The following is a 27,500-nucleotide window of genomic DNA, read 5'->3' on the forward strand; positions in this document are numbered from 1 at the left end:
CAATGGTGTTTTTGTTTAATTTCTTTACCCAGATATATGTTGGTTTTCTTTCAGTTTCAAATAGATTGGATGATAGTTCCTCTTTGTACCATATCACCACCCCTCCTGAGTCTCTGCCAAAATGGTATTATGTTTTAGGGATGGAAGTAAAATTTCTCGATAGTTTGGGGGACAGTGAGTGTTTGTGTTGTCATGGCACCATGTCTCTAAGAGAACTATGATGTCATGATATATGTTTATGTGGAATTCTGAATTTGTGCTTTTAATTCCAAATGTCGATGAATACAAACCCTGAATATTCCAAGAGCTAATCAGAAATCATCTCATTTTCAATAAAATTTCATTTGTTAGAGATTTATTCAATAAAAAGCGACACAGATAAATCAAGAAGTAACAACAAAGGAACAAGTGGTAAAAAATAGGCTATATATGTACATATACATTCACACATACATACACATATATATACGCATATACATATATACACATACATATACACATATATATATACACATATACATATATATATACACACATTCATATACACATACATACATATGTATGGTCCTCTGCAATCATCCAGACGTTGCTCCGGTCCAGGTGCACATGGTCATATAGGTGCTCCGGGGTCAGAGTGGGGTGATGTGTGACTTTAACTCCCGTCAGTGTAGCGCAGTCTGTGGTGATGGCTCGGCTTATGTTATTGATTAGTTCAGAAGGGACGTCCTTTCGAGGCAGGAAAGTGGAGATGGTGATGTTGGCTGTGGGGAACTCCCTGCATGCTTTTTGGGCCACCTTTGTCACTGCCTGTGAAACCCTCTCTCCCTGAGAACACAGGTAATTTGTACCCGTGTGTATGATAATGTTATCTGGCTCGCCTAGTCGGGAACGACAAAAGAGTTTGTGTGCTGTGTCAGTAGTGGGACACCAGAATTGTCCTACCCTGTGTGTGGGGAACATCTGTCTGTGCTGCAGGAACTTGCCATTAGAGTCGATGAGTATGGCGGTTTTCGGGGGCTGTGGTGGGGGCTGGTTCCCTGCAGTAGGCTGTGAGCAGGGCGGGGTAGGTGCTGGGTGTAGCTCTGTCCGGCTGTTCTCAGGCTGTGATGCTGATGGAGGGCTGGGGTCCTGAGGGGGGGCGGTGCTGGGCTTGGGGCTGGCCTGTGGCTCTGCCTGACTGCTCTCAGTCTGTGATGTGCAGTCTGTGGTCTGCAGTGATTCTGAGGGCTGAGCTGCTCTCAGTCTGTGATGTGCAGTCTGTGGTCTGTAGTGATTCTGAGGGCTGAGCTGCTCTCAGTCTGTGATGTGCAGTCTGTGGTCTGCAGTGATTCTGAGGGCTGAGCTGCTCTCAGTCTGTGATGTGCAGTCTGTGGTCTGTAGTGATTCTGAGGGCTGAGCTGCTCTCAGTCTGTGATGTGCAGTCTGTGGTCTGTAGTGATTCTGAGGGCTGAGCTGCTCTCAGTCTGTGATGTGCAGTCTGTGGTCTGCAGTGATTCTGAGGGCTGAGCTGCTCTCAGTCTGTGATGTGCAGTCTGTGGTCTGCAGTGATTCTGAGGGCTGAGCTGCTCTCAGTCTGTAATGTGCAGTCTGTGGTCTGCAGTGATTCTGAGGGCTGAGCTGCTCTCAGTCTGTGATGTGCAGTCTGTGGTCTGCAGTGATTCTGAGGGCTGAGCTGCTCTCAGTCTGTGATGTGCAGTCTGTGGTCTGCAGTGATTCTGAGGGCTGAGCTGCTCTCAGTCTGTGATGTGCAGTCTGTGGTCTGCAGTGATTCTGAGGGCTGAGCTGCTCTCAGTCTGTGATGTGCAGTCTGTGGTCTGCAGTGATTCTGAGGGCTGCCTGTGATGCGCTGCATGGGCGGGCGGGGTCTGGGGGTTGCGTGCGGGGGATTATCGTGCCGGGGGCGGATGCCTGGTTTCCTCTTCTGGCTGTGGTTGTTGGTGGAGGTCCTGCTCAGTGCAGTGTCCTTTAGGACCTTTGTAAACATCTTCACCCCCTCATTGTTGAGGTGCTCCTGGTCGTAGAGGTCACGGTGGTGAGCCAGCTGGACGTTTGGCAGCAGGGTACAGCCTCGGGACACCTCTGCGTTGATGCTGTGGATCACTCACTGTGGCACGTCTGTTCTGGGCAGCAGGGTGGAGATGGTAACTTTGGCTGCCGGGTAATGGTGTGTGGCCTTAACTGCCACCTGTCTCAGGGCCTCGGCTACGTCAATCCTGCGTGTGCTCAGGTCGTTGGTCCCCGTGTGGATCAGGATGTGTTTGGCCTCTCCCAGACTTTGCTGTGACAGTAGTTCTAGGGCAGTCTGTGTTGTTGGGCTACGAAGCTTCATAACCTTTCTCCCAGGGAATAGCCACCTTTCGTTGAGGTATTTGCCATTGGAGTCACACAGAAGTATAACTTCAGCCTCAGTGTGCTGTCCTGTGGGTCGGCTGGTTCTGGGAGTGTTAGGAGTGAGGGTGTTGGTATGTGTGTCTACATGAGGCGGGGTAGACTGTGTGTCAGTGGTAGGGGGAGTGAGGGTGTTGGTATGTGTGTCTACATGAGGAGGGGTAGACTGTGTGTCAGTGGTAGGGGGAGTGAGGGTGTTGGTATGTGTGTCTACATGAGGAGGGGTAGACTACGTGTCAGTGGTAGGGGGAGTGAGGGTGTTGGTATGTGTGTCTACATGAGGAGGGGTAGACTGTGTGTCAGTGGTAGGGGGAGTGAGGGTGTTGGTATGTGTGTCTACATGAGGAGGGGTAGACTGTGTGTCAGTGGTAGGGGGAGTGAGGGTGTTGGTATGTGTGTCTACATGAGGAGGGGTAGACTGTGTGTCAGTGGTAGGGGGAGTGAGGGTGTTGGTATGTGTGTCTACATGAGGAGGGGTAGACTGTGTGTCAGTGGTAGGGGGAGTGAGGGTGTTGGTATGTGTGTCTACATGAGAAGGGGTAGACTGTGTGTCAGTGGTAGGGGGAGTGAGGGTGTTGGTATGTGTGTCTACATGAGGAGGGGTAGACTGTGTGTTAGTGGTAGGGGGAGTGAGGGTGTTGGTATGTGTGTCTACATGAGGAGGGGTAGACTGTGTGTCAGTGGTAGGGGGAGTGAGGGTGTTGGTATGTGTGTCTACATGAGGAGGGGTAGACTGTGTGTCAGTGGTAGGGGGAGCGAGGGTGTTGGTATGTGTGTCTATATGAGGAGGGGTAGACTGTGTGTCAGTGGTAGGGGGAGTGAGGGTGTTGGTATGTGTGTCTACATGAGGAGGGGTAGACTGTGTGTCAGTGGTAGGGGGAGTGAGGGTGTTGGTATGTGTGTCTACATGAGGAGGGGTAGACTGTGTGTCAGTGGTAGGGGGAGTGAGGGTGTTGGTATGTGTGTCTACATGAGGAGGGGTGTATGTGTGTGTGAGTGTATGTGAGTGTGTGTGTGTGTGTGTGTGTGTGAGTGTGTGTGAGTGTGTCTGTGTGTGTATGTGTGTGTGAGTGTGTGTGTGTGTGTGTGTGTGTGAGTGTGTGTGTGTGTGTGTGTGTGTGTGTGTGCTGCTCCTCTTTTACTCTGTGGAGCTCTGTCCTTAAGGCCTGCTCCTCTTTTACTCTGTGGAGCTCTGTCCTTAAGGCCTGCTCCTCTTTTACTCTGTGGAGCTCTGTCCTTAAGGCCTGCTCCTCTTTTACTCTGTGGAGCTCTGTCCTTAAGGCCTGCTCCTCTTTTACTCTGTGGAGCTCTGTCCTTAAGGTTGTCCTCCTCCAGGTGTCTCATTGCAGCTCACAGCTCCTGTATCTCACACCTGTGCTGTGTGAGGAGGCTGGCTACCTCGCTGTTAGCCTGCTGTGTGTGGCTGCTACAGTTAGACCTCACTGTTAGCCTGCTGTGTGTGGCTGCTACAGTTAGACCTCGCTGTTAGCCTGCTGTGTGTGGCTGCTACAGATAGACCTCACTGTTAGCCTGCTATGTGTGGCTGCTACAGTTAGACCTCGCTGTTAGCCTGCTGTGTGTGGCTGCTACAGTTAGACCTCACTGTTAGCCTGCTGTGTGTGGCTGCTACAGATAGACCTCGCTGTTAGCCTGCTGTGTGTGGCTGCTACAGATAGACCTCACTGTTAGCCTGCTATGTGTGGCTGCTACAGTTAGACCTCGCTGTTAGCCTGCTGTGTGTGGCTGCTACAGTTAGACCTCGCTGTTAGCCTGCTGTGTGTGGCTGCTACAGTTAGCCCTCGCTGTTAGCCTGCTGTGTGTGGCTGCTACAGTTAGCCCTCGCTGTTAGCCTGCTGTGTGTGGCTGCTACAGTTAGACCTCGCTGTTAGCCTGCTGCGTGTGGCTGCTACAGTTAGACCTCGCTGTTAGCCTGCTGTGTGTGGCTGCTACAGTTAGACCTCGCTGTTAGCCTGCTGCGTGTGGCTGCTACAGTTAGCCAGAGTTTCTTCCCTGAACTGAGTGACCTCCTGCTCCAGCACTGTCTCAGGGTCCTGGTGCTGCTGTACACTTTGGGGGAACTGGGGGTACAGTGGGCAGGGGGAGGTACTTCACTGGCAGGGGCACTGTTGGGTTCAGGCTCAGGCTCCAGGGTCTTGTACTCTGGCTCTTTTTGAAGTTTCTCTGCCTGCCTTTTGAGGGGCTGGAAGCTCAGCTCAAACTGTTCTAGACTGGCCTCTGATCCCTGTACCATAACTGTGCCAGTGTGGTATATGTTCACTGCTGGCCTGGTATTGCTGCTGTCTGAGTCCTCCAGTACAGAGATCTGTCTGCCTTTGCTGATGCTGTTCTTTTTAATGTAGGGAGAGGTCTGGCAGAGGGCTGTGTGCCAGGCAGTGGGGCTCTGTGTGTAGAGCAGTACATTGCACCTGACCCTGTTCTCTTCTGGCCCACAATAATCTGACACCAGTATCTCTGGGAAACTGCTCAGGACATTGTCCTTGTGTTGTTTTTTTGCCTTACCCAACTGAATATGCTCCGGGTATTGAATTTCAAAGCCCTCTCCTGGCTGGGCTGAGGGTTCTGATTGGCTGGCTGGGGCTGAGATTGATACATTTGTTGCAGATGCTGCTGCTGCTGCTGCTGGCTCAGTTCCAATTTTTCCAACTGCCATTTCAACTGCCATTTCAACTGCCATTTCAACTGTCATTTCAACTGTCATTTCAACTGCTATTTCAACTGTCACATTTTTCCGTGAAGAATATTGAAGATTGACAAAAAAATTTTGGAGCTCATCTTCTCTCTGACTCTCTCTCTCTCTCTCTTTCTCTCTCTCGGTCTCCATCTCCCTCTCTCTCTCTGTCTCTCTCTTTCTCTCTCAATTTGTATGTGTGTTTGTGTGTGAATCACTGGACTCAAACTCATCTGTGAATCACTGCACTCAAACTCATCTGTGAATCACTGCACTCAAACTCATCTGTGAATCACTGCACTCAAACTCATCTGTGAATCACTGCACTCAAACTCATCTGTGAATCACTGCACTCAAACTCATCTGTGAATCACTGGACTCAAACTCATCTGTGAATCACTGCACTCAAACTCATCTGTGAATCACTGAACTCAAACTCATCTGTGAATCACTGCACTCAAACTCATCTGTGAATCACTGGACTCAAACTCATCTGTGAATCACTGGACTCAAACTAATCTGTGAATCACTGGACTCAAACTCATCTGTGAATCACTGGACTCAAACTCATCTGTGAATCACTGGACTCAAACTCATCTGTGAATCACTGAACTCAAACTCATCTGTGAATCACTGGACTCAAACTCATCTGTGAATCACTGAACTCAAACTCATCTGTGATTCACTGAACTCAAACTCATCTGTGAATCACTGAACTCAAACTCATCTGTGAATCACTGAACTCAAACTCATCTGTGAATCACTGGACTCAAACTCATCTGTGAATCATTGGACTCAAACTCATCTGTGAATCACTGGACTCAAACTCATCTGTGAATCACTGGACTCAAACTCATCTGTGAATCACTGGACTCAAACCTGAAAGCCAGGCCCCAGGCCCCGGTGAGCAGCTGGGGGTTGTCATGGTTTTACCTTTAGCTAATTAATAAACTTTGTAAATAAAGACTCTTGCAGACCGATTATTGTTTTACTCACTGCTTTACTCCGCCATCTTGAGTCACACACCTAATCACATTTTGTCTCGTGAGACTTGGATCACATTACTGACATCTGGTGGACAAAATATGTTACATGCCCTTTTTTCTGAAGAAAACATTCTGTCTGAATAAGAACACAGAAGTGAGTAACACTGGCTGGAATAACAACAATATTCAGTGCAAATTCCAAACATCGGAATCTGTTCACAGTAAACAGGTAAGTCATTTTTATTCATTTATTTTTAACATCCATTACAAATCAAATATTGGTTTGGGTTTGACAACACGCCCTGAACGCGGAGTGTAACCGGATTGTTGCTGGTCATTTGACCGAGTGTCCAAGCCTGGAGGATCCACAAGGTCAGACTGACGGCCCTGTGTGTTGTTGGCGCTGGACTCGGACTGTTGGACGTCTGCTGTGCTCACGTCCTCTCTGCTGTCTTGAGAGAGTCTTTCTCCGAGGGGGAGCGGTTTGGCCGATACGCCTGACCTTCGCTGGTTGTGATGCGGTAGCTCCTGTGTCTGCAGGACGGGTTACTGTCGCAGGTCTCCAGGAGCCGTCCTCCTGCCCAAAAGCGGATGGGGGTACCTGCAGGCAGGGGTGGCAGAGGTCTGGCAGACCTGTTGTAGTACGTTTGTTGTGCTGACAGGCCTCTCTTCTCTCACGTACGCTCTGCTGACAGGCGACTTGTGGCTGCAGCTGCTTAGCTGTGGATGGAAGGATGGATGGCAGCCTGCGACTCATGAGAAGCTGTGCTGGTGACTTTAGGTTGTCTATCGGGGTGTTGCGGTATCCTAGGAGACTGATGTAAGCGCCCTTGCTCTCAGCTTTGGCTTTGTCTGACATTGGCTGAGCTGTTTGGACAGTCTTCTCTGCGAGGCCATTGCTCTGTGGGTAATGGGGGCTAGTGGTGATGTGTGTGAATCCCCATGACTGTGCAAAGGATTGAAACTGGCGTGCACTGTAGCACGGTCCGTTATCGCTGATGATGGTTTCGGGGATGCCATGCCTCTCCATGGTTGACTTGAGTTTGGTGATAACGGCTGTGGCAGCACAACTGTATAGCCTCTCCAGCTCAAACAAACGGCTGTAGTAATCCACTACAACCATGTCATCTCTGGAGCTCCATGTAAATAGATCTGTGCCTGTCACTTGCCCTGGTCTCTCCGGTATGGCATGTGATAGCAGGGCTTCTTTGGGGTCTGCACTGCTGCGCTCCTGGCATATGCTGCAGGCTTCTACTGCTGCCTCAATCTGTTTCCCCATCCCCGGCCAGAATAGAGCGTCTCTAGCTCTGTTTTTGCTCTTTTCTACACCCATATGGCTAGAATGTATGCGCTCAATCATGTTCTCTCTGAGCTTTTGAGGAATTATCATTTTCTCACCTTTAAAAAGAATGCCATCAATTTGGGCAATCCGGTCCCTGTGGTTCCAGTGCTCTTGGATGCTGGGGGGGCATTGTGATCTGGACTCAGGCCAGCCTTCTTGGGCTGCCTTTGTCAGGGCGGTGAGCTGGGGATCCTGGCTTGTTGCCTCTCTGATCTCCGTCAGCCTCTGGTCGCTCACAGGAACACTGCTGATGACCGTGTGCACCTGGGCTTCCATTCCTTCATTTGGAGCTCTGTCATGGTGCTCTACGGACTTCCCAGATAATGTGTCGGCGACTGGAATGTCTTTTCCGAGTCGGTGGATGATGCTGATGTCGTACCTTTGCAACTGCAGTATCATTCGCTGCAGCCGCAGTGGGGCTGATGCTAGTGGTTTTTTAGAATTGATTCTAGTGGCTTATGGTCTGATTCTACGGTCACCTTGCGGCCGTAGGTGTACTCATGGAAACGCCTGCAACCAAACAGTACAGCATAGAGCTCTTTCTCTATCTGTGCATAGTTTTCCTCCGTGCTGTCGAGTGCTTTTGAGGCACAGGCAACTGGTTTGCCGTCTTGGAGCATAACTGCCCTGAGGCCGCTTTCTGAAGCGTCCACTTGGAGTGTTCGCTCTTTCAGGGGGTCGAGGTAAACGAGTACTGGGCCTGGTTCTTGTGTTATCAAATCTATCTTTTCCCGCAACGCTCTATCATTGATAGCATCCCAAACAAAGTCACTGTGCGCTTTTAGCAGCTGTCGCAGTGGTGCAGTGCCCTCAGATAGGTGTGGTGCAGTGACCTCAGATAGGTGTGGTGCAGTGACCTCAGATAGGTGTGGTGCAGTGACCTCAGATAGGTGTGGTGCAGTGACCTCAGATAGGTGTGGAGCAAACCGTGCCAGGTAAGTGAACATCCCAAGGGTAGTTTCTAACTCTGCCTTGTTCTGCGGTGGCTGCATTTCCTGAACTGCTTTTACTTTCTGGGGCTCAGGTTTGAGACCTTGGTGTGACAGTGTGTGTCCAAAGTGACTTACCTCTGACATGCAGACGCGACGTTTCTCAGGATTTAGCCGCACCCCTCTCTCCCTCGTCCGTCTCAGCATGGCTCGGAGGTTGCGGTCGTGGTCGTGTTTGGTCTTTCCCAACACTAGTATGTCATCCACTATGGCTGCTCCACCCTCGAGGCCTCCGCACGTCTCATCCACACGCCGCTGGAACTCGTCTCGGGCCCAAATGATACCGAATGGCAGTCTAAGGAAACGGTACCTGCCAAACCCTGTGTTAAATGTTGTCAACATAGATGACTCATGACTCGGTTTTATGGCCCAATAACCTGACCTTGCGTCTAAAACGCTGAAATATTTTGCTCCGGCAAGCTTTGTGGTGACGTTTTCTAATGTGGGTAGGGGGTAGTGAGGTCTCTGTATTGCTTTGTTAAGGGGTCTTGGGTCTAAACAGACTGAGCTTTCCTATGACAACCAGTGCGTTTACCCAGTCTGTGGGTTCAGTGACCTTGCATATGATGCCATTTTTCCCCATGCTGTTGAGCTCTTCTTTTAGTCGGCTTCGCAGTGCGATAGGGACGCCACGTGGTGGGCAGACTACAGGCGCTGTGTCGGGGTCCACACGGAAATGGCATTCGCCTGGGAATTGTCCTGGAATACATCCACATACTCATCCAGTGTGCTCTGTGAGACAGTGTTTGTCTTTCCCTTTTCCTCATTAACAGCCATTACAATTTTGACCAAATTAAGATCTCTACATGCTTTCATTGGCAGGACTGGTGGGGCGCTTGTGTCAACAATGTGGAAATCTAGCAGTAATGAGCGGTCTTTGTGTCTGCATCTTAACTTGCATTTCCCCTCCACACTCAGTGGGTGCCCTCCATAGTCTGTAAGTTTGTGAGTGACTGGTCTCAGACTAACATCCTGGAACATCGTCTGGAAAATGTTGGCTGGAATGGTGCTGGCCTGTGCACCAGTGTCTACTTTAAACCGGACTTCTTGTGGGGGTGAGCCAAGCTCTATATCTGCATAGGCCTGCTCGTTATTTTTGCCTTCATTTTCGATTGTGATGCTGTCTATGTAGAGTTCTGACTGTTCCTCATAAGTGTCCTCACCATTTGGGTCAGTGCTGTGTTTGACAGCGTGCACTGCTTTGTGATGGGGAGTTGACTGGGCTGGGGGCTTTGATTTGCATGCCCTTGTGAAATGGTTACATTTTTTGCACTTCATGCACTGCTTTCCTTTGGCTGGGCATACGTCTTTAGCACTATGTTGCCCTGCACAGTAGCCGCATGTCCTCTGGGTGGTGCTATTGTCCTTTGGCCTAGTGCCAGTAAGTTTCTGTGGTATATCTGGTCTGCGTGGCTTCCTGTTTACAGCATGTACAGTATTATGGTGACTGTGGTCTTTTGTACTGCCCATAGCCTTTAGCTGCTGCTTTGCTAACTCACGGGACCTTGCGATGTCTATGGCCTTGTGGAGTGTGAGCTCTGCACCCTGGCTGAGTAGCTTTTCTCTCACAAAAGGGGAGTTTGTTGCAAACACGATGCGATATCTGACCATTTCGTCACTATTTGGGCATCCACAGTCTTTGACTAACAGTTTTAGTTACGAACTGTTCAAACCATTCATGCTCTCCTTGCGATTGTTTGTGAAGCCTATGTCTCGCATGTATGGGGTCAGCCTTGGGCGTGGCAAACGCAGTGTACTTATCATAGTATGTCTGCAGCTTCTTGGCTTCCTCATCTGTGAGTGTCCAAGTGTTATAATGTCACGTCCCTTCTCCCCGATCCACAAAAGAAGGGAGCTGCACTCATCCGCTTCTTCCTTTTGGCGCAAGGGGCCTGAAAACATTGTGCATGCTGCTGGAATTTCCTCCCGGTGAGCAGCTGGGGGTGACTGGGACAGGGATGAACTCTCTGGAGGAACGGGGACGGACGTCATCTAACTTACAGCACACCTCTCTTTCCCAGAAATAATGTTACTTTACATTACCCCATTATACGCATCTAGTTTATAAATTATGAAGGCATATTACCCCAAACATTTTCACTTCTCCTCCTCCCAGAACCCTCTTAAACAGATCATTGACCCCAACAGGCAATAGAACTTTCCCCTGCACAGCAACTGATCATACTCCTTTACTCTAACCGGTTACATTATATCAGTTTTTTTCACAAATCAAGTCTCTTTGGTTTGATGACCTCTCTGCCCGATCTGGTTCTGACCAATGGCGGGGTGACCTGGGGAATCCCTGGGGACCCTGCTGACCTGTCCCTTGTGCTGTTGTAAGCTCCCACGTCCGTGGTGGGTTTGGGTTGTGCCTCGTGACTGCTGCCTGTAGCTGGCCCCATTGGCAGTAGGCAAGCGTCCCTTGTGGCCCTCTGACCAGATATGACCTGGGCACAGGATGTTCACGTGTCACCGTGCCAGGCGTGTTGGTGTCGGTGATCCACACTCTGCCCCCTGGTGCCAGGTTGGGAAGGTTCCTCACTCCGTGTCTTTGGTGGTAGTCGTGCGCATCCATCTGCCTCCTCTCTCTTTCCCTGCACTGGACCCTCCGCAGGTCTGGGATGTCCGGCTCCAGCACCGCCGGGAAGGTGGGCAGAGCGGTACGCGGGCGCCGTCCCATGAGCCACCGGGCCGGGCTGTAGCCGTCGCTCAAAGGTGCAGCTCTGTGCGCTAGCAGTGCTGTAGTCATCGCTCAAAGGTGCAGCTCTGTGCGCTAGCAGTGCTGTAGCCGTCACTCAAAGGTGCAGCTCTGTGCGCTAGCAGTGCTGTAGCCGTCACTCAAAGGTGCAGCTCTGTGCGCTAGCAGTGCTGTAGCCGTCGCTCAAAGGTGCAGCTCTGTGCGCTAGCAGTGCTGTAGCCGTCGCTCAAAGGTGCAGCTCTGTGCGCTAGCAGTGCTGTAGCCGTCACTCAAAGGTGCAGCTCTGTGCGCTAGCAGTGTTGTAGCCGTCGCTCAAAGGTGCAGCTCTGTGCGCTAGCAGTGCTGTAGCCGTCACTCAAAGGTGCAGCTCTGTGCGCTAGCAGTGCTGTAGCCGTCACTCAAAGGTGCAGCTCTGTGCGCTAGCAGTGCTGTAGCCGTCGCTCAAAGGTGCAGCTCTGTGTGCTAGCAGTGCTGTAGCCGTCGCTCAAAGGTGCAGCTCTGTGCGCTAGCAGTGCTGTAGCCGTCACTCAAAGGTGCAGCTCTGTGCACTAGCAGTGCTGTAGCCGTCACTCAAAGGTGCAGCTCTGTGCACTAGCAGTGTGCGGCAGGGTTCTGACGCCTGTGTGGGGAAAAATGCACACATAACATTTCACAGGTGAGCGTCGTCTGATGAAACAGATCCCAGTAAAAACAACTGCAGCTATTCTGCAGTTTAACCTTCTCATTTATCTGATCACTCAGAATAAGAGAGTGGAAGGCCTACCAGCTTTCTGATAGTTCTTCAGTTTGTACACACACGCAGTATGACTTAAACACAGTTTTCAGTATACCGACCCAGAAGGGAGGGGAACATAAACAAAAAGACACGTAGCTGGCTGCTAACTTTTATCAGTATTTTGTCTTCACTGTTACCCCTTGTTGGCCTCCTGTAAGACCGGAGTGTGCTAGCTACCCCCTTCTGGGTGAAGCAGAGACACCCAGGTGAAAGGCTGTCTTCCTGCTGGGAGAGAGACAAAGAACACTTAATACAGAAAGTGGTCTGATAGGAATAGGGATTATAATAAAAGGTTATCTTTAATCACGTGATTATCTTCATGTGAACACACTTTGTAAATGAAGAATCAGTTCAGAAAATGATCCTCACGCCTTGTTCAGGTTTGTCAGCGTTTGAGCGGCTCGCTCGGCCTCACCATTGCTCTGTGGAGACCTGGGGCTGCTGGACACGGCACTAAGACTTTCATGTCTGCTCCTGAGAACTGAGGCCCGTTGCACTAAGACTTTCATGTCTGCTCCTGAGAACTGAGGCCCGTTGCACTAAGACTTTCATGTCTGCTCCTGAGAACTGAGGCCCGTTGCACTAAGACTTTCATGTCTGCTCCTGAGAACTGAGGCCCGTTGTCTGTGACAAGTGTCTCTGGAACGCCATGTCTCGCAAACATCGACTTCAGATGCACCACAATGTCAGCTCAGCTGGGCCACCTCTATGAACCTAGAAAAAGAATCCAGGACCAGCAGGTCATTGGTTGTGTTTGGTGTGAATGGCCTCTCTAGAAAAAGAATCCAGGACCAGCAGGTCATTGGTTGTGTTTGGTGTGAACGGCCTCTCTAGAAAAAGAATCCTGGACCAGCAGGTCATTGGTTGTGTTTGGTGTGAACGGCCTCTCTAGAAAAAGAATCCAGGACCAACAGGTCATCCAGTCTGCTGCCATGTGACCAGCCCTCAGTGCACAGCTTCATCACTGGTGAGCACACGCTGTCAGCGCTCCACAGCTGCCTCAGCTCTGTCAGGTAAGCGTCACTCGCTGGTAAGTTCTCCATCACATAATCTGCGTGTATATTCCTTTCCTCCATCAGCCCGTCTCCACTTGTGGCTCCACTCACGACGGCGTGTGCGCTATTGTGAGGCTCTTTCCCGGGACGTGTGATGGTGTACGGATACCTCATGAGCCGCACGCTGAACCTCTGTATTCTCTGTAGGGATACCTCATGAGCCGCACGCTGAACCTCTGTATTCTCTGTAGGGATACCTCATGAGCCGCACGCTGAACCTCTGTATTCTCTGTAGGGATACCTCATGAGCCGCACGCTGAACCTCTGTATTCTCTGTAGGGATACCTCATGAGCCGCACGCTGAACCTCTGTATTCTCTGTAGGGATACCTCATGAGCCGCACGCTGAACCTCTGTATTCTCTGTAGGGATACCTCATGAGCCGCACGCTGAACCTCTGTATTCTCTGTAGGGATACCTCATGAGCCGCACGCTGAACCTCTGTATTCTCTGTAGGGATACCTCATGAGCCGCACGCTGAACCTCTGTATTCTCTGTAGGGATACCTCATGAGCCGCACGCTGAACCTCTGTATTCTCTGTAGGGATACCTCATGAGCCGCACGCTGAACCTCTGTATTCTCTGTAGGGATACCTCATGAGCCGCACGCTGAACCTCTGTATTCTCTGTAGGGATACCTCATGAGCCGCACGCTGAACCTCTGTATGCCACTGGCTGTGATGGTATGTGAGAAGCACACTGCCCTGCGTGTGTGTGATGAGGACCAGCGCCTCTCACACACACACACACAACCACATCCATACAGAACTACACACACACACACACACACACAGAACCACATCCATACAGAACTACACACACACACACACACACACACAACCACATCCATACAGAACTACACACACACACACACACACACACAACCACATCCATACAGAACTACACACACACACACACACACACACACAACCACATCCATACAGAACTACACACACAAACACACACACACACACACACAACCACATCCATACAGAACTACACACACACACACACACACACACACACACATACTGTGCAGAAGTCTAAGGCACCCTACACTTTATTATATATATGCTTATTTTCTTGTGTGTGTTAGTTTAAAGAACACATCCAAATATTAATTTTCCAAAATAATTCATTTTAAAGACATTTCAGTGTATTATTTTAAAAAGTAACAAATTACTCTCAGTAATTTACGACTTTTTACATAAAAACTTGATCAAGGCTGTAATGATACGTCTGCACACCATGTAACTCATTCAAGGAAAAGCAGGTTAATGTTAGATGGTCCACCTTGTACAGTCCAACTCAAACCTCTGGTCAGAGACTTAACACTCCTGACCTCTACTGGTTGGGAATGGTACACACTGGATATAATATCAATAATCTTCCCTTTTTTCTCATGCTTGTGAACTTTAGTAGTCACACTTGAATCACATAAAACTACAAAAAATAAAATGCAACCACTTCCACCCCTCATATCAATACCTTTTTATATATTTTTTAACTTAGTTAAGTCAAACTTGAATCACATCTGTGAAGAGAAATTGTTTTTTGTTGCCATATTCGTATGAATGCCCCATACTGCTCACAGTCATACTGCCTCACATTGTCAGTAAAGCCATATTCGTATGAATGCCCCATACTGCTCACAGTCGTACTGCCTCACATTGTCAGTAAAGCCATATTCGTATGAATGCCCCATACTGCTCACAGTCATACTGCCTCACATTGTCAGTAAAGCCATATTCGTATGAATGCCCCATACTGCTCACAGTCATACTGCCTCACATTGTCAGTAAAGCCATATTCGTATGAATGCCCCATACTGCTCACAGTCGTACTGCCTCACATTGTCAGATGCCACCATGGATGGAATGCCGTGCCTGGAGAATATCGACTTTCCCCAGTAGTTGACCACGCCCAGTGCGCGCTGCAGCTCTGTCCTGTTTGTTGGCGCCTGCATCTCCTCAACTGCCCTGACCTGTTCTGGGTCTGCATCTCCTCAACTGCCCTGACCTGTTCTGGGTCTGCATCTCCTCAACTGCCCTGACCTGTTCTGGGTCTGCATCTCCTCAACTGCCCTGACCTGTTCTGGGTCTGCATCTCCTCAACTGCCCTGACCTGTTCTGGGTCTGCATCTCCTCAACTGCCCTGACCTGTTCTGGGTCTGCATCTCCTCAACTGCCCTGACCTGTTCTGGGTCTGCATCTCCTCAACTGCCCTGACCTGTTCTGGGTCTGCATCTCCTCAACTGCCCTGACCTGTTCTGGGTCTGCATCTCCTCAACTGCCCTGACCTGTTCTGGGTCTGCATCTCCTCAACTGCCCTGACCTGTTCTGGGTCTGCATCTCCTCAACAGCCCTGACCTGTTCTGGGTCTGCATCTCCTCAACTGCCCTGACCTGTTCTGGGTCTGCCTCTCCTCAACTGCCCTGACCTGTTCTGGGTCTGCATCTCCTCAACTGCCCTGACCTGTTCTGGGTCTGCATCTCCTCAACTGCCCTGACCTGTTCTGGGTCTGCATCTCCTCAACTGCCCTGACCTGTTCTGGGTCTGCATCTCCTCAACTGCCCTGACCTGTTCTGGGTCTGCATCTCCTCAACTGCCCTGACCTGTTCTGGGTCTGGTTGGACGCCCTCTGTCGACAGCTGGTCTCCTAGGTACGTCAGCTCACTCACTCCACATGTTCTGCGCTGTTTCCAGAACTATGCGCAGTCTCTCGTCATGTTGGGTTTGTGTTTTTCCCCATATAATTATGTCGTCTAGGAAAACTCCCACCCCCTCAGTTCCGTCAAACAGCTGCTCTGTGGTTCTATGGAATATCTCCGGTGCCGAGCAGATTCCGAAGGGCAAAGGAAGGAAACAATGCCTTCCAAATGGAGTGTTGAATGTGCACAGTTTTGCGCTCTCCTCGTCCAGGGCAATCTGGTGAAACCCTGACGATGCATCGAGTTTGCTAAAGAACCGCACGCCTGCCATTGTGCCAGCAATGTGGGATTTTGTGGGCAGTCTGTAATGCTCCCTCTTAATGCATTTATTGAAGTCCTCAGGGTCAATGCACAGTCTCATCTCCCTGTTGTCTTTCTCCACGATCACGAGTGAGTTTACCCATTCAGTCGGCTCCTCAAGGCGTTTTATCACACCCTGGTCGGTCAGTTTCTGCAGTTCATTCTTTAGTTTCTCTCTCAGGGCTAACGGCACCTTTCTCGCTGCGTGAATGACTGGCTCTGCTTTGTATTTTAACTGTATTTTGTGCTGTCCAGGCAGCCTGCCTGATCCCTTGAACAGGTCCGTGAATTGGGACGCTATGTTACAGTGCTGGGCATCGTTAGCAGCCCCGTCAGCATGCATTACCTGCTCTCTGTCAATCACCTGAACCCTCTTAATAAAGCCCAGTTTTTCACTCGTGTGTAGACCTAGAACAGGCTGTCTATTCCCCTCTACTAGCACACACACATTGCGTTAATGGACTGGCCTTTACATGTAAGTGTTAATCTACACATACCTTCGGTCGGAATGGGCTCATCGTTGTACGTTCGCAGAATGATTTGCTTCTGAATTACTTTTGGTTTTTTTCTAAGTTGCAGGAACTCTTTCCACGATAAAATGTTCACTTGTGCCCCGGTGTCTATCTTCAGTGAAACTGATGTCCCGTTCACGTCCAGGTGAGAAATCCATTGGTCCTTTTTCCTGTCACTTCCGGTCACAGTCCTGACGTAGAGTGCTGCGCTCCTCTCCTCACCACTTCAGTCGGTATCCCCGTCTGCTTTCTGCTCCTCTGCACGCACGTTTCTCCTCTCCTCACCACTTCAGTCGGTATCCCCGTCTGCTTTCTGCTCCTCTGCACGCACGTTTCTCCTCTCCTCATCACTTCAGTCGGTATCCCCGTCTGCATTCTGCTCCTCTGCACGCACGTTTCTCCTCTCCTCACCACTTCAGTCGGTATCCCCGTCTGCTTTCTGCTCCTCTGCACGCACGTTTCTCCTCTCCTCACCACTTCAGTCGGTATCCCCGTCTGCTTTCTGCTCCTCTGCACGCATGTTTCTCCTCTCCTCACCACTTCAGTCGGTATCCCCGTCTGCTTTCTGCTCCTCTGCACGCACGTTTCTCCTCTCCTCTCCACTTCAGTCGGTATCCCCGTCTGCTTTCTGCTCCTCTGCATGCACGTTTCTCCTCGTCAGGCAGAACTTGGCCAGGTGATTCCTTCCTCCACATTTCCTGCACTGTTTGGCGTATGCGGGACAGTTCCTCGGTGCTTGGTGATTCCCGCACCGCTTACATTCAAAAGTCTCTGTTTTTGTGCCCTCTTTGAAACTCACTGTCCCCTTTTCGGCCCGCTTTCCGACTTTCCTTTTAACGGCGTCCACTGCTAGCGCCACATCGCTCTCCTCATCAAACGTCTTCAGCTGCATTTTAGCATTTTCCCAGGCCTGGCAAATCCTAACCACCGAGTCTAAGCTCAAGTCTGCTTCCCTAAGAAGATGCATTCTCACTTTCTGGTCTTTAACCCCTATCACGATTTGATCTCTTATCATTGAATCGCGTAGCGGACAAAAATAGCAAGATTGGCTTTTCAGGGTAAGATCGGTCACGTACTGTTCAATGGACTCGCTGTGATTTTGCATTCTGTTATGGAAAAATTACGTTTCATTTTTTCTTGGTGTGCAGTCGGCCTCGAACTTGGCCACAACCACGTCAAACTTGTTCGTCTCCGTTTCAGTGAAAGCAAAGGTGTTGTAAACATCCATAGCTCCGCGGCCTGCTATTGTTAGCAATAAAGCTATTTTACGTTTATCTGACTTCTCGTCCACGCCAATAGCCAAAAGATACAGTTTGAAACTTTGTCTGAACGCTCTCCAGTTCTCACTGACATTCCCTGTCAGTTTCAGCTCGTTTGGCTGGCGGATAGCATCCATTTTTATTAAAAAATCACGATTTACTCCTGGTACCATGTAATGATACGTCTGCACACCATGTAACTCATTCAAGGAAAAGCATGGTTTAATGTTAGATGGTCCACCTTGTACAGTCCAACTCAAACCTCTGGTCAGAGACTTAACACTCCTGACCTCTACTGGTTGGGAATGGTACACACTGGATATAATATAATATAACACACATTACCGCCAAGCAGGCAGAGGGCCCTGTGCATTTTCAGCTTGGTCTGGCGGGGCAGGCGTGGTTATGAGCACGTGGTGAGGGCGTATGATGGCAGATGTTGGTGAGGCCGTATGATGGCAGATGTTGGTGAGGGCGTATGATGGCAGATGTTGGTGAGGGCGTATGATAGCAGATGTTGGTGAGGGCATATGGTGGCAGATGTTGGTGAGGGTTGAGAGTTTACACTGTGTTCTGCAGGGCACTTGCCTAGCCAGATGTCAGCACATCTCCTGAGGTTGTTCTTTGATGACAATGTGAGGCATTTGTTGCAGTGGTCAAATTCTGGGCCTACTTGATATGTGCTGTTGGTCCCTCCCCCAAGACGATTGGCAGTTGGTTGCTCTTATAGATTGAGAAAGTTGGGGATATGTTTTTTGACATTTCTTAAAATATTTTTCCCTGATATTGTTATATTTTTTGGGATTTCAGAATAAAGTGGACCTCACCTGTTGCACAGTGACCACATATTCTCTGTTCTTTTGGATTTTAGGGCCTCGTAGCATTTAAGCTCGTTTTGTGTTATGGATTGGCTGTTCCAATGTTTCAGATGTTTTATTTATTAACAATTTGGTTTTTTATGATTTCTGTTTGTGAAGCAGTGCTGGTCTGAGGAATGTGCTTGTTAGATGTGAGGTGATTAGTTAGTCTCAGTACCAGCTTAAAAATAAAGCATTCATTAGATACAGACCAAACATTTTTCCACTTCATTTCTTTTTCAAATAACAAATAGGCCTACCAATAATAACAGGCAGCTGGTCTAATTCTGTATGAACGAGACAGGTCAATTCTTAGTTTATAATTGGATTTCCATTCTGTTTAAGCTCAGTGTCACTGAACTGACCCTCCACAAGTCTCTGGAGGGAAGGAATATTTGATGGATGTTTTACAATAATGAAATAATGAGGTCATATGTGGCATCAAATACAATAGCAAATTCTCTAGATTGGAATGGATTGTGATTGGAAATGAGAATTTCTGTAAGAATTCTTTGTAATTCAAAGGAATTCCACCAAATTAGAAATAGAAATGAGATTGCCTACGTAGAGAGGTGATCAGGGTAGGGACAGGTGCGCTCTTGGTCTGGCCTTCAGGGAGGGTGCGGCCTTCAGCTGTTAGCAGGGGCTTTAGTGTTGTAGTGTAGGCTTGAGGATATGTAGTTGAACAGGACAGTTGGAATGGCTTCACAGATAGGATTGTGGATCAGGATTAGGGTTTAGGGGAAAGGTTTGGGGCTTTTGGGCTGCTGTTTATAGATCGTAGTTTTGAGGATATGTCACTGAACAGGATATGATTATGGATCAGGATTCAGCATTAGACGCCTCCCCAGTGCCCTGCTTGTGTTATCGTGTAGACGGATCGAGTAAGGATATTGAGAAGTGTTGCAGTTTTGATGAATTGTTAGGAAGTGTCGGCCGACAGGGTTTAGATGTCGTTGATTGAGAAGTTAGGATGTCACAAAGGGTAAGCATAGAAAAATGGGGAAAAAATCTGGAGCTTTTTCGATACAGACGGTTGGCAGAGCGGGTGAGGTCTCGGGTGACTTAACATAGATAAAACTATAATGGAAGCATTTTATAAATCAGTTCTCCAAAGCATCTCACATGTTTGTTTTGAGACATGAGAGCACAAGACCAGACCAAACTGGAGCGAGTCGTGCGACTGGCTAGTCGGGTTGTTGGCGTAGAGCAGATCTCTGTTGAGGAGCTGGATGTTAAACTGATGGAAAATAAGGTCACACAGATTGCTGGTGACTGGAGCCAGCTGAGCAGGCACAGCCATAGGGACAGCGGGGGCTCCTGCAGCACAGGAGAAGGACTAAACGCTCTGCGGTCTCCTTTATCCCAGCCGGGGTCCGTCTGTGTAATGAGCTCTCACACAGAGCAACATTAGTCATAGCCCAGTAATGCTTTCTTATTTCCCAGGTATGGTGTATTATATTAGTTTGTGTTGTGTGCTGGAGCTGAATGTATGTCCTCTTTGTGTTCTGTATGTTCATGCTTTTGGTTTCATTTTGTATTGGAGTGTTGAGGCAAATTCATTTCCCCATTGTGGGATAATAAATTTGACTTGACAATAAAGACCCATGATGTAATTTCCACAGCACATTCAGTTGTATTTTATGGATGGCAACTAAGTACCTCAGTGGATCATGGTACTCATAGCATTTAACGTCTTGCACTGGCGTCTTGGTAACAGGCAACCAGAATAAGAATGAAATACGGGAGACGAAGATGAACACAGAACTAGTGACGCTACTTATTTTAAATATTTATTTTTCCTTTTCAAGTGATTTTTACAAGGATCTTTATCTTTATTTTTTCGGGGAATAATTCTCTACGATTATACCATAGCTTTGACTTTTTGCTCAATGTAAGCCATTAGCATTATATTATATAGTGGCCCTTTAAAGTCTGTTACAATGGAAGAATGTTGTCTGACATGATTTCCTGTCTACCTCATGGACATTGCTATCAGTGTGTAGATCATTTGGCTGCTCTATGGCATGTTAGCATGTCTTATGGATGCTGGTAAGTTGTTACTGTATGGCATGTTAGCATGTCTTATGGATGCTGGTAAGTTGTTTCTCTATGGCATGTTATCATATCTCATGGATGTTGGTAAGTTGTTACTGTATGGCATGTTAGCATGTCTTATGGATACCTGTATGGCAGGTGTTAGAGGGAGATATGTGGTGGCAAAATGGCTCCAACAGATGGAGCCATGAAAGATTTCAAATGAGGAATTCACCTGTAAAGCTAATGCTGGGGGGCTAATACCCATCAGGCTCCCTGTCTAAAGCCTGCCACTCCACACCCAGATGTGAAGTAGCTGTGGGGGAAATGCTGGGGTGGGGCTTTTTTGGCCAGATTTGAACTTGACCTGTTGTGGTGGAGGAACGGGTTGTTGAACTGACCCTGCATGACCAAAGACATGGCCTGGACCTTTGTGAAGCTGGACTGGATTTAAGGACTGTGAAAGCCACTGTCAAGCTGAATGAAGAAATAAGATAGCTGTGAAAACATTAAATGTCTGTTAAATATGACATTATGATTCATGTGTGCTATGGCACCTACCTGTGCTCTTGGTACACTTGTTGTGTTTCTGAGTGTTGCTTGAAGAAACCTACCCAGGCAAATCGCTTAGTGATCCAGGCTTAGGCAGGGAACTGAAAGTGAAATGGACTCCAAAATGGAGCAATTAAAGCCCCAGCTAAGCACTATTGTGAAGTTTGTGTCCCTAATATTGCGCACCTTCACCACAGCACTGCTGTCTGCCCTCTGTCCCATCACATCTATGCGGTTATACAGTCTGTTGTGTTGCACTTAGGAAGGGAGAGAACCCGTATAGCGAGAAGCAACCACACGCCGCATTCAACAATACAACACTTTAATAAGTATAACAGGGACGAAGCACGTCCTTACAGCAGCCATACTCAGCCACAACCCCCGGCAAATCTTTATACCTTTTTACATCCTGTTTCACTTCCCGTTTTCCTGGTCTTACGTCACGAGCATTAAAGGCACAGGACACAACACATTTCCCCCTTTGTAGAAAAGGCAATACTTGTACTAACGGGAAGCATGCACGGTATCTCTAACATACAGTAACAGAATAAGTATATTGAGTCGAATAACCAAATGACAGAACATTTCATCACACAGAATAGTTACAGTATACATATGCAACTCAGCCATTTTTGTTTTTCAAGGTAACCAGCAATATTACATTTAAGTGACATAGTCCTTGAACCATTCAGGCTTACGAGTAACACGTTTAGGCCTGGTCCCATGAGCAGTTTGAGGTCCGATAGTACCTGGGTCAGCGACAGCAGGATCAGGGAATGCAGTAAGGTGAGAAGCATTCCAAGTCTTACCATTACTCAGAATGTAGGTACTTTTTCCCACTTTTTCCCTGATGCTAAGGGGATCACTGAACCTTCGATGCCCTTTTGGCACATGTAAAGGATTTTTAACCCGCACCTTATCCCCCTTTTGGAAAGCAGGAGGGCGTGCACCCCGTTTGGCATCAGTGTAAGCTTTCATTTTACCTTGGTGCTGACGAACCCTATTGCGAATGTCCGTTTCAGGAGTGGCGCCACTGGAGGGGGCGGAGCATCCGTTCACGGTGTGGACGGACCACAAAAACCTGGAGTACGTCCAAACTGCCAAAACACGCAACTCGCGTCAGGCCCGCTGGGCGCTGTTTTTTGCTCTTTTATTTTATTTTGACTTATGGTCCAGGTTCTAAGAACAGGAAACCCGACGCCCTCTCCCGGGTGTTTGATAAGACCGACAGGGAGCACGCTCCGCAACCCATTCTCTCTGGAGATCAGATCGTGGGCCAGTGATCTGGGAGGTCGAGTCGGCAGTGCGGAGAGCACTACGCCTAGAGCCGGATCCAGGAGGGGGGCCGCCTCACTGCCTCTTCATGCCCGCTGGGGTCCGGCCCCAGGTGCTACAGTGGGGACATGCCTCACTGCCTCTTCATGCCCGCTGGAGTCCGGCCCCAGGTGCTACAGGGGGGACATGCCTCACTGCCTCTTCATGCCCGCTGGGGTCCGGCCCCAGGTGCTACAGGGGGGACATGCCTCACTGCCTCTTCATGCCCGCTGGGGTCCGGCCCCAGGTGCTACAGGGGGGACATGCCTCACTGCCTCTTCATGCCCGCTGGGGTCCGGCCCCAGGTGCTACAGGGGGGACATGCCTCACTGCCTCTTCATGCCCGCTGGGGTCCGGCCCCAGGTGCTACAGTGGGGACATGCCTCACTGCCTCTTCATGCCCGCTGGGGTCCGGCCCCAGGTGCTACAGGGGGGACATGCCTCACTGCCTCTTCGTGCCCGCTGGGGTCCGGCCCCAGGTGCTACAGGGGGGACATGCCTCACTGCCTCTTCATGCCCGCTGGGGTCCGGCCCCAGGTGCTGCAGGGGGGACATGCCTCACGGCTGGCAGGGCATCCCGGGGTTCTTCTCCAATCAGCCTAACCTGCATGTCTTTGGACTGTGGGAGGAAACCGGTGTACCCGGAGGAAACCCACACAGACACGGGGAGAACATGCAAACTCCGCACAGATAGGCCCCGGCCGACAGGGATTCGAACCCAGGACCTCCTTGCTGTGAGGCGGCAGTGCTACCCACTGCACCATCCGTGCCGCCTATATCATGATATGTATCATAGTATATGGTTGAAGAGAATATATAATTTAACCAAATACAGTGCACACCCTCTGTAATCACCCACTTAACAATTACATTATTGGTAAAGGTCTACCTATTATAAAGGTATATGCTTCTCTTCTGCAGTCTCTAGCTGGTCAATGTGGCCACGCTGATGTGGTTTCACTTATTCAGGTTAAGGGGTCATATGATTCAGCATCACCAAATTAAGGACCTGCTCATTTTATGAATTTGAAATTTCATTTAATTTCATGAATATGAACCATAAACAGCTGTTAGGCCCCTTCTTTCACGTGCATTGTGAAATCAGCATGTTCATGGCAGCTTGCACCAGCACAGTGCTCACTGTAACACTGTCCTGTTCTTCACCTTTGATAGGAATAATGACACTGATACCTGTAAGCTGGGTAATGGACTAAACTAAATAATCAATTTGTTTCCATGAACAGTATTATATTAGGAAAACAGGAGGTTTCATTGGAGCACAGCAAATCGGGGAAATATTGAGCACGCAAAAAGGTTTAAAGAAATTATTGGGATAGAGAAGTAACCAAAATGGCAAAACAAGGCATTCCAAGGCACTGTTCTATACATGCGTTATCAAGGTATAGCTGAGGACTAACTGAGACCTGACGACATCGGGCCAGATCAGCAACCACAGAGCACAGTGTAATGGGTGGAATGGCAGCACAGTAAAATCACACAGGTATCTTTCTTTTTCAACATAAAACACATTATATTTTTGATTTTGTACTTGTACTGAACATGCAGTGCTTGGAATCCCACAGATAAATTGATCTCTGTTAAACGGATAGATAATACTACAGCCGCAATTGTACATCTCAGCCATTTTGATAAAGAGCCAGTATGCATATGCGAATGAACAAAACAGAAAATAACATGAAATACTGTGACATAATGACAAGAATAGGTCATTCAGCCCCACAATTCAGTATCTAGCATAACATGGAGAGTTTCTGCCACCACTACAGTACATGGCCTGGCAAGCAGTTCCACACAGTGAAAAAATACTTCCCAAGGTCTGTGCACAATCTTACCTTTAGCTCATTTGTGAATGAGACACGTCTGATGAGAACATACTGTAAAAAGCCTGATTTATCCTATCAACACAAGAACCGCAAAGGTCCTGCATTACCTCCTGTGACCAATAGAGAGCAGCCTTTGCTAATAAATGAGCTTGACTGAATTGTGTGAGTACATGCGCATGTGTAATTCTGTGTTCCTCTTCATCACCATATCCCTGCACAGGAAGATCATTCTAAAATGCAGTAATTCCCAACAGGGGGTGTGGAGGACTGCATATTCAGCAGCAGTACCGTGCCATTTGTACTGCACTAGGGACCGAAACGTAGAGTCCTGAGCACCGTTTGCAGAAGAGATCATCAAATCACGGCCCTCAAGGGATGAGACCTGCTGCTTTTCCACCCTCCCTTTACCTGGGAGTCAGGTGTGAAGACAGACTGGCCAATCAGAAGCGCTCATCGTTCAGTTAATTATGCGGGAGAAAAGAAAACAAGGGCTGGATTTGGATTCAAGGGCCAGTTTCAGGAGCCAGTGTCCTTGTACATGTTGAAATTTCCCATCGGACACTAATAAAGACTTCTCACCTGCAAACACTTCCTGACTGAAAGCCTACAAACAAAAAATCAATTACAGCAAGTTTGTGTCCTTTACACACAGGCATGCACACATTTTCAGTGTGAAGTACTGTTTGTATATGATTGGGGATAACACTACACACAGCGTGAGTGGGAGGGACATAAGGTCCAGTAGTAGTCTCAGCCAAAGATTGTATATTCTCCCAAGAAGCTCAACTCCTACATTCCCTCTGTGCCCTGTCACAGTACAGCATTCATTACTGAGGGACTGCCCTTAGCCAGACCCCTCTCACTGTACCCCATGACAAAACAAACAGAAGGTACTGGTTTACAAACTGTGTGCTTCTGTACAAACTGTGTGCTTCTGTACAAACTGTGTGCTTCTGTACAAACTGTGCGCTTCTGTACAAACTGTGCGCTTCTGTACAAACTGTGCGCTTCTGTACAAACTGTGCGCTTCTGTACAAACTGTGCGCTTCTGTACAAACTGTGCGCTTCTGTACAAACTGTGCGCTTCTGTACAAACTGTGTGCTTCTGTACAAACTGTGCGCTTCTGTACAAACTGAGACGTGGTGAGCGCTTCTTTCTCAACAGAGCATTTCAGAGAAACACTCTGGGAGATGCACTGAAGATGCTCATGGTTTTTGCACAAACAGAAACACTCACACACACACGCACGCATGCCCACTCACAGATACACAGACCAATCCTCAGATAACATTAACACACAGCCTGCAAGCCCCCAGCCACACACACACGCATGCATATTCATGCAAACACACACACACACACACACACACACACACACTGCCACATCACAAACTCATACACACGCACACACAGAGCACACACGCATGCAAGCACACACACACAGACACACACACACACACACAGAGCAGGCACACACATACCCCTCCACCCCACACACACACACACACACACACATACACACACATATACAAACACACACACACTCATATACACACACACACACGCTCACACACACACGCATGCTCACACACACAGAATCACACTCACACGCTCACACACGCACGCTCACACACACAGAATGACACTCACATGCTCACACTCACTCATGCTCACACTCACACACACACTCAAACACACACACTCACACACACGCTCATATACTCATGCTCACACACACACACTCACACACGCACGCTCACACACACACACTCACACACGCTCACTCACACACACACGCTCACATACGCTCACTCACACACACACACACGCAATCTCACACAAGCACGCTCACACACACGCTCACACATACACTCACGCCCACTCACAGATACACACACACACTCACAAACCCACTCTCACACACATGTGCATGCTCACACACGCTCACCCACACATACACACACACACACACACACACGTTCGCACACACACGCTCACACTCACTCATGCTCACACACTCACACACGCGCGCTCACACATACATACATAGACATACACACACACAACCAAGCTCACTCACACTCACACACTCACACACAGTCCACCTGATGACATGGATAAATGGTTTGCTAGGCTACGCTCCTTCAGTGTGTGTAGCAGGATGCTGGCCCTGGGGAGGCTATGCTCCTTCAGTGTGTTTCTTATACTAGAGTTCATTTACACTACTGTCGATGAATGTCATTCATTGAACTGTGCAGATTTTAGCCCCATCCTGATCTACTCATTTTGACCACAAACATAATCCCATACAGAATATGAAATAAGTACTACTGGAGCACAGGAGTCCGCAGTAATAAATAACAGCAAGATGTTCAATGTTTTTATAATTCAGGTTTAATCACATACACATTTTACAGGAACAGGTTCAAACAAAGCAATCATGACACAGTAAATAAGGAAACTCAATACATTACTGTTAATGAAAGGAAATAAGTACACTGCAGTGATCATTCTGCATTCTCCCTTTGAGCTGAATTCACCCACACAACTTTGCACACTGGAACTCTTGTGAAAATGAATCAAATAAACTGTACAAACTAGTAAAATGCAGTGAACTTTTATACAAAGATGCAGGTGCAGGAGAATTATTACCTCAAAAGCCTTTTACCATCTTTCAACAGAATCACTCTCTTAATGTTAGACTCCTAATGTATATAAACACATCATGACTATATACAATATGATTTTATTAAAATATACAAAAATAAATGTGTCTGTGTGTGTGTGTGTGTATGCATTGGTTGGAGGGGTGTGTGTGTGTGTGTGTGTTATGTGTGTCTGTGGGGTAGAGGGGTGTGGGTGTGTGTATGTGTGGGGTGGAGGGGTGTGAGAGAGTGTGTGTATGTGTGGGGTGGAGGGGTCTGTGTGTGTGTATGTGTGTGTTTTATGTGTGTGTGTGTTATGTATGTGTGTGCGAGTGTGTGTGTGTAATGTGTGTGTGTGTGTGTGTAAGTGTGTGTGTGTGTCTCTACTCCAGTTGGCAGAGGGAAACTGAGCAGCCCTCCCACACATAAAACCCAGCACAGAGGGGTGAGTGTTGAGTGAAGTGTGTGTGGAGTGTGTGCAGGAGGGTCAGTGTGTCAGAGTCAGAGACGCTGTAGAAGGACAGAGTGCCATCCGGACAGTCCACACA

At 48.5% G+C, this 27,500-nt stretch overlaps 2 protein-coding genes and 1 pseudogene across 2 annotated transcripts in view; 2 read left to right on the forward strand and 1 right to left on the reverse strand.

The window, feature by feature from the left end:
* Positions 1-1,842, forward strand: part of LOC133119265 (NACHT, LRR and PYD domains-containing protein 3-like) — a 51,908-nt gene extending 50,066 nt beyond the window's left edge. Inside the window, exon 7 of the mRNA XM_061229792.1 lies at positions 1,821-1,842. Coding sequence (XP_061085776.1) covers positions 1,821-1,842 — 22 coding nt within the window. The remainder of the gene's footprint in view (positions 1-1,820) is intronic.
* Positions 1-27,500, forward strand: part of LOC133118958 (NACHT, LRR and PYD domains-containing protein 3-like) — a 734,314-nt pseudogene that overhangs the window by 370,641 nt on the left and 336,173 nt on the right.
* The window catches only part of LOC133118959 (NLR family CARD domain-containing protein 3-like), a 43,553-nt gene continuing 42,756 nt past the window's right edge, over positions 26,704-27,500 (reverse strand). The window contains exon 11 of the mRNA XM_061229305.1: positions 26,704-27,500. This exon is cut by the window's right edge and continues 433 nt beyond it. The gene's annotated coding sequence lies outside the window, so the exon portion shown is untranslated.

The sequence above is a fragment of the Conger conger genome, chromosome 19 (assembly GCF_963514075.1).
Source record: "Conger conger chromosome 19, fConCon1.1, whole genome shotgun sequence".
Lineage (NCBI taxonomy): Eukaryota > Metazoa > Chordata > Actinopteri > Anguilliformes > Congridae > Conger > Conger conger.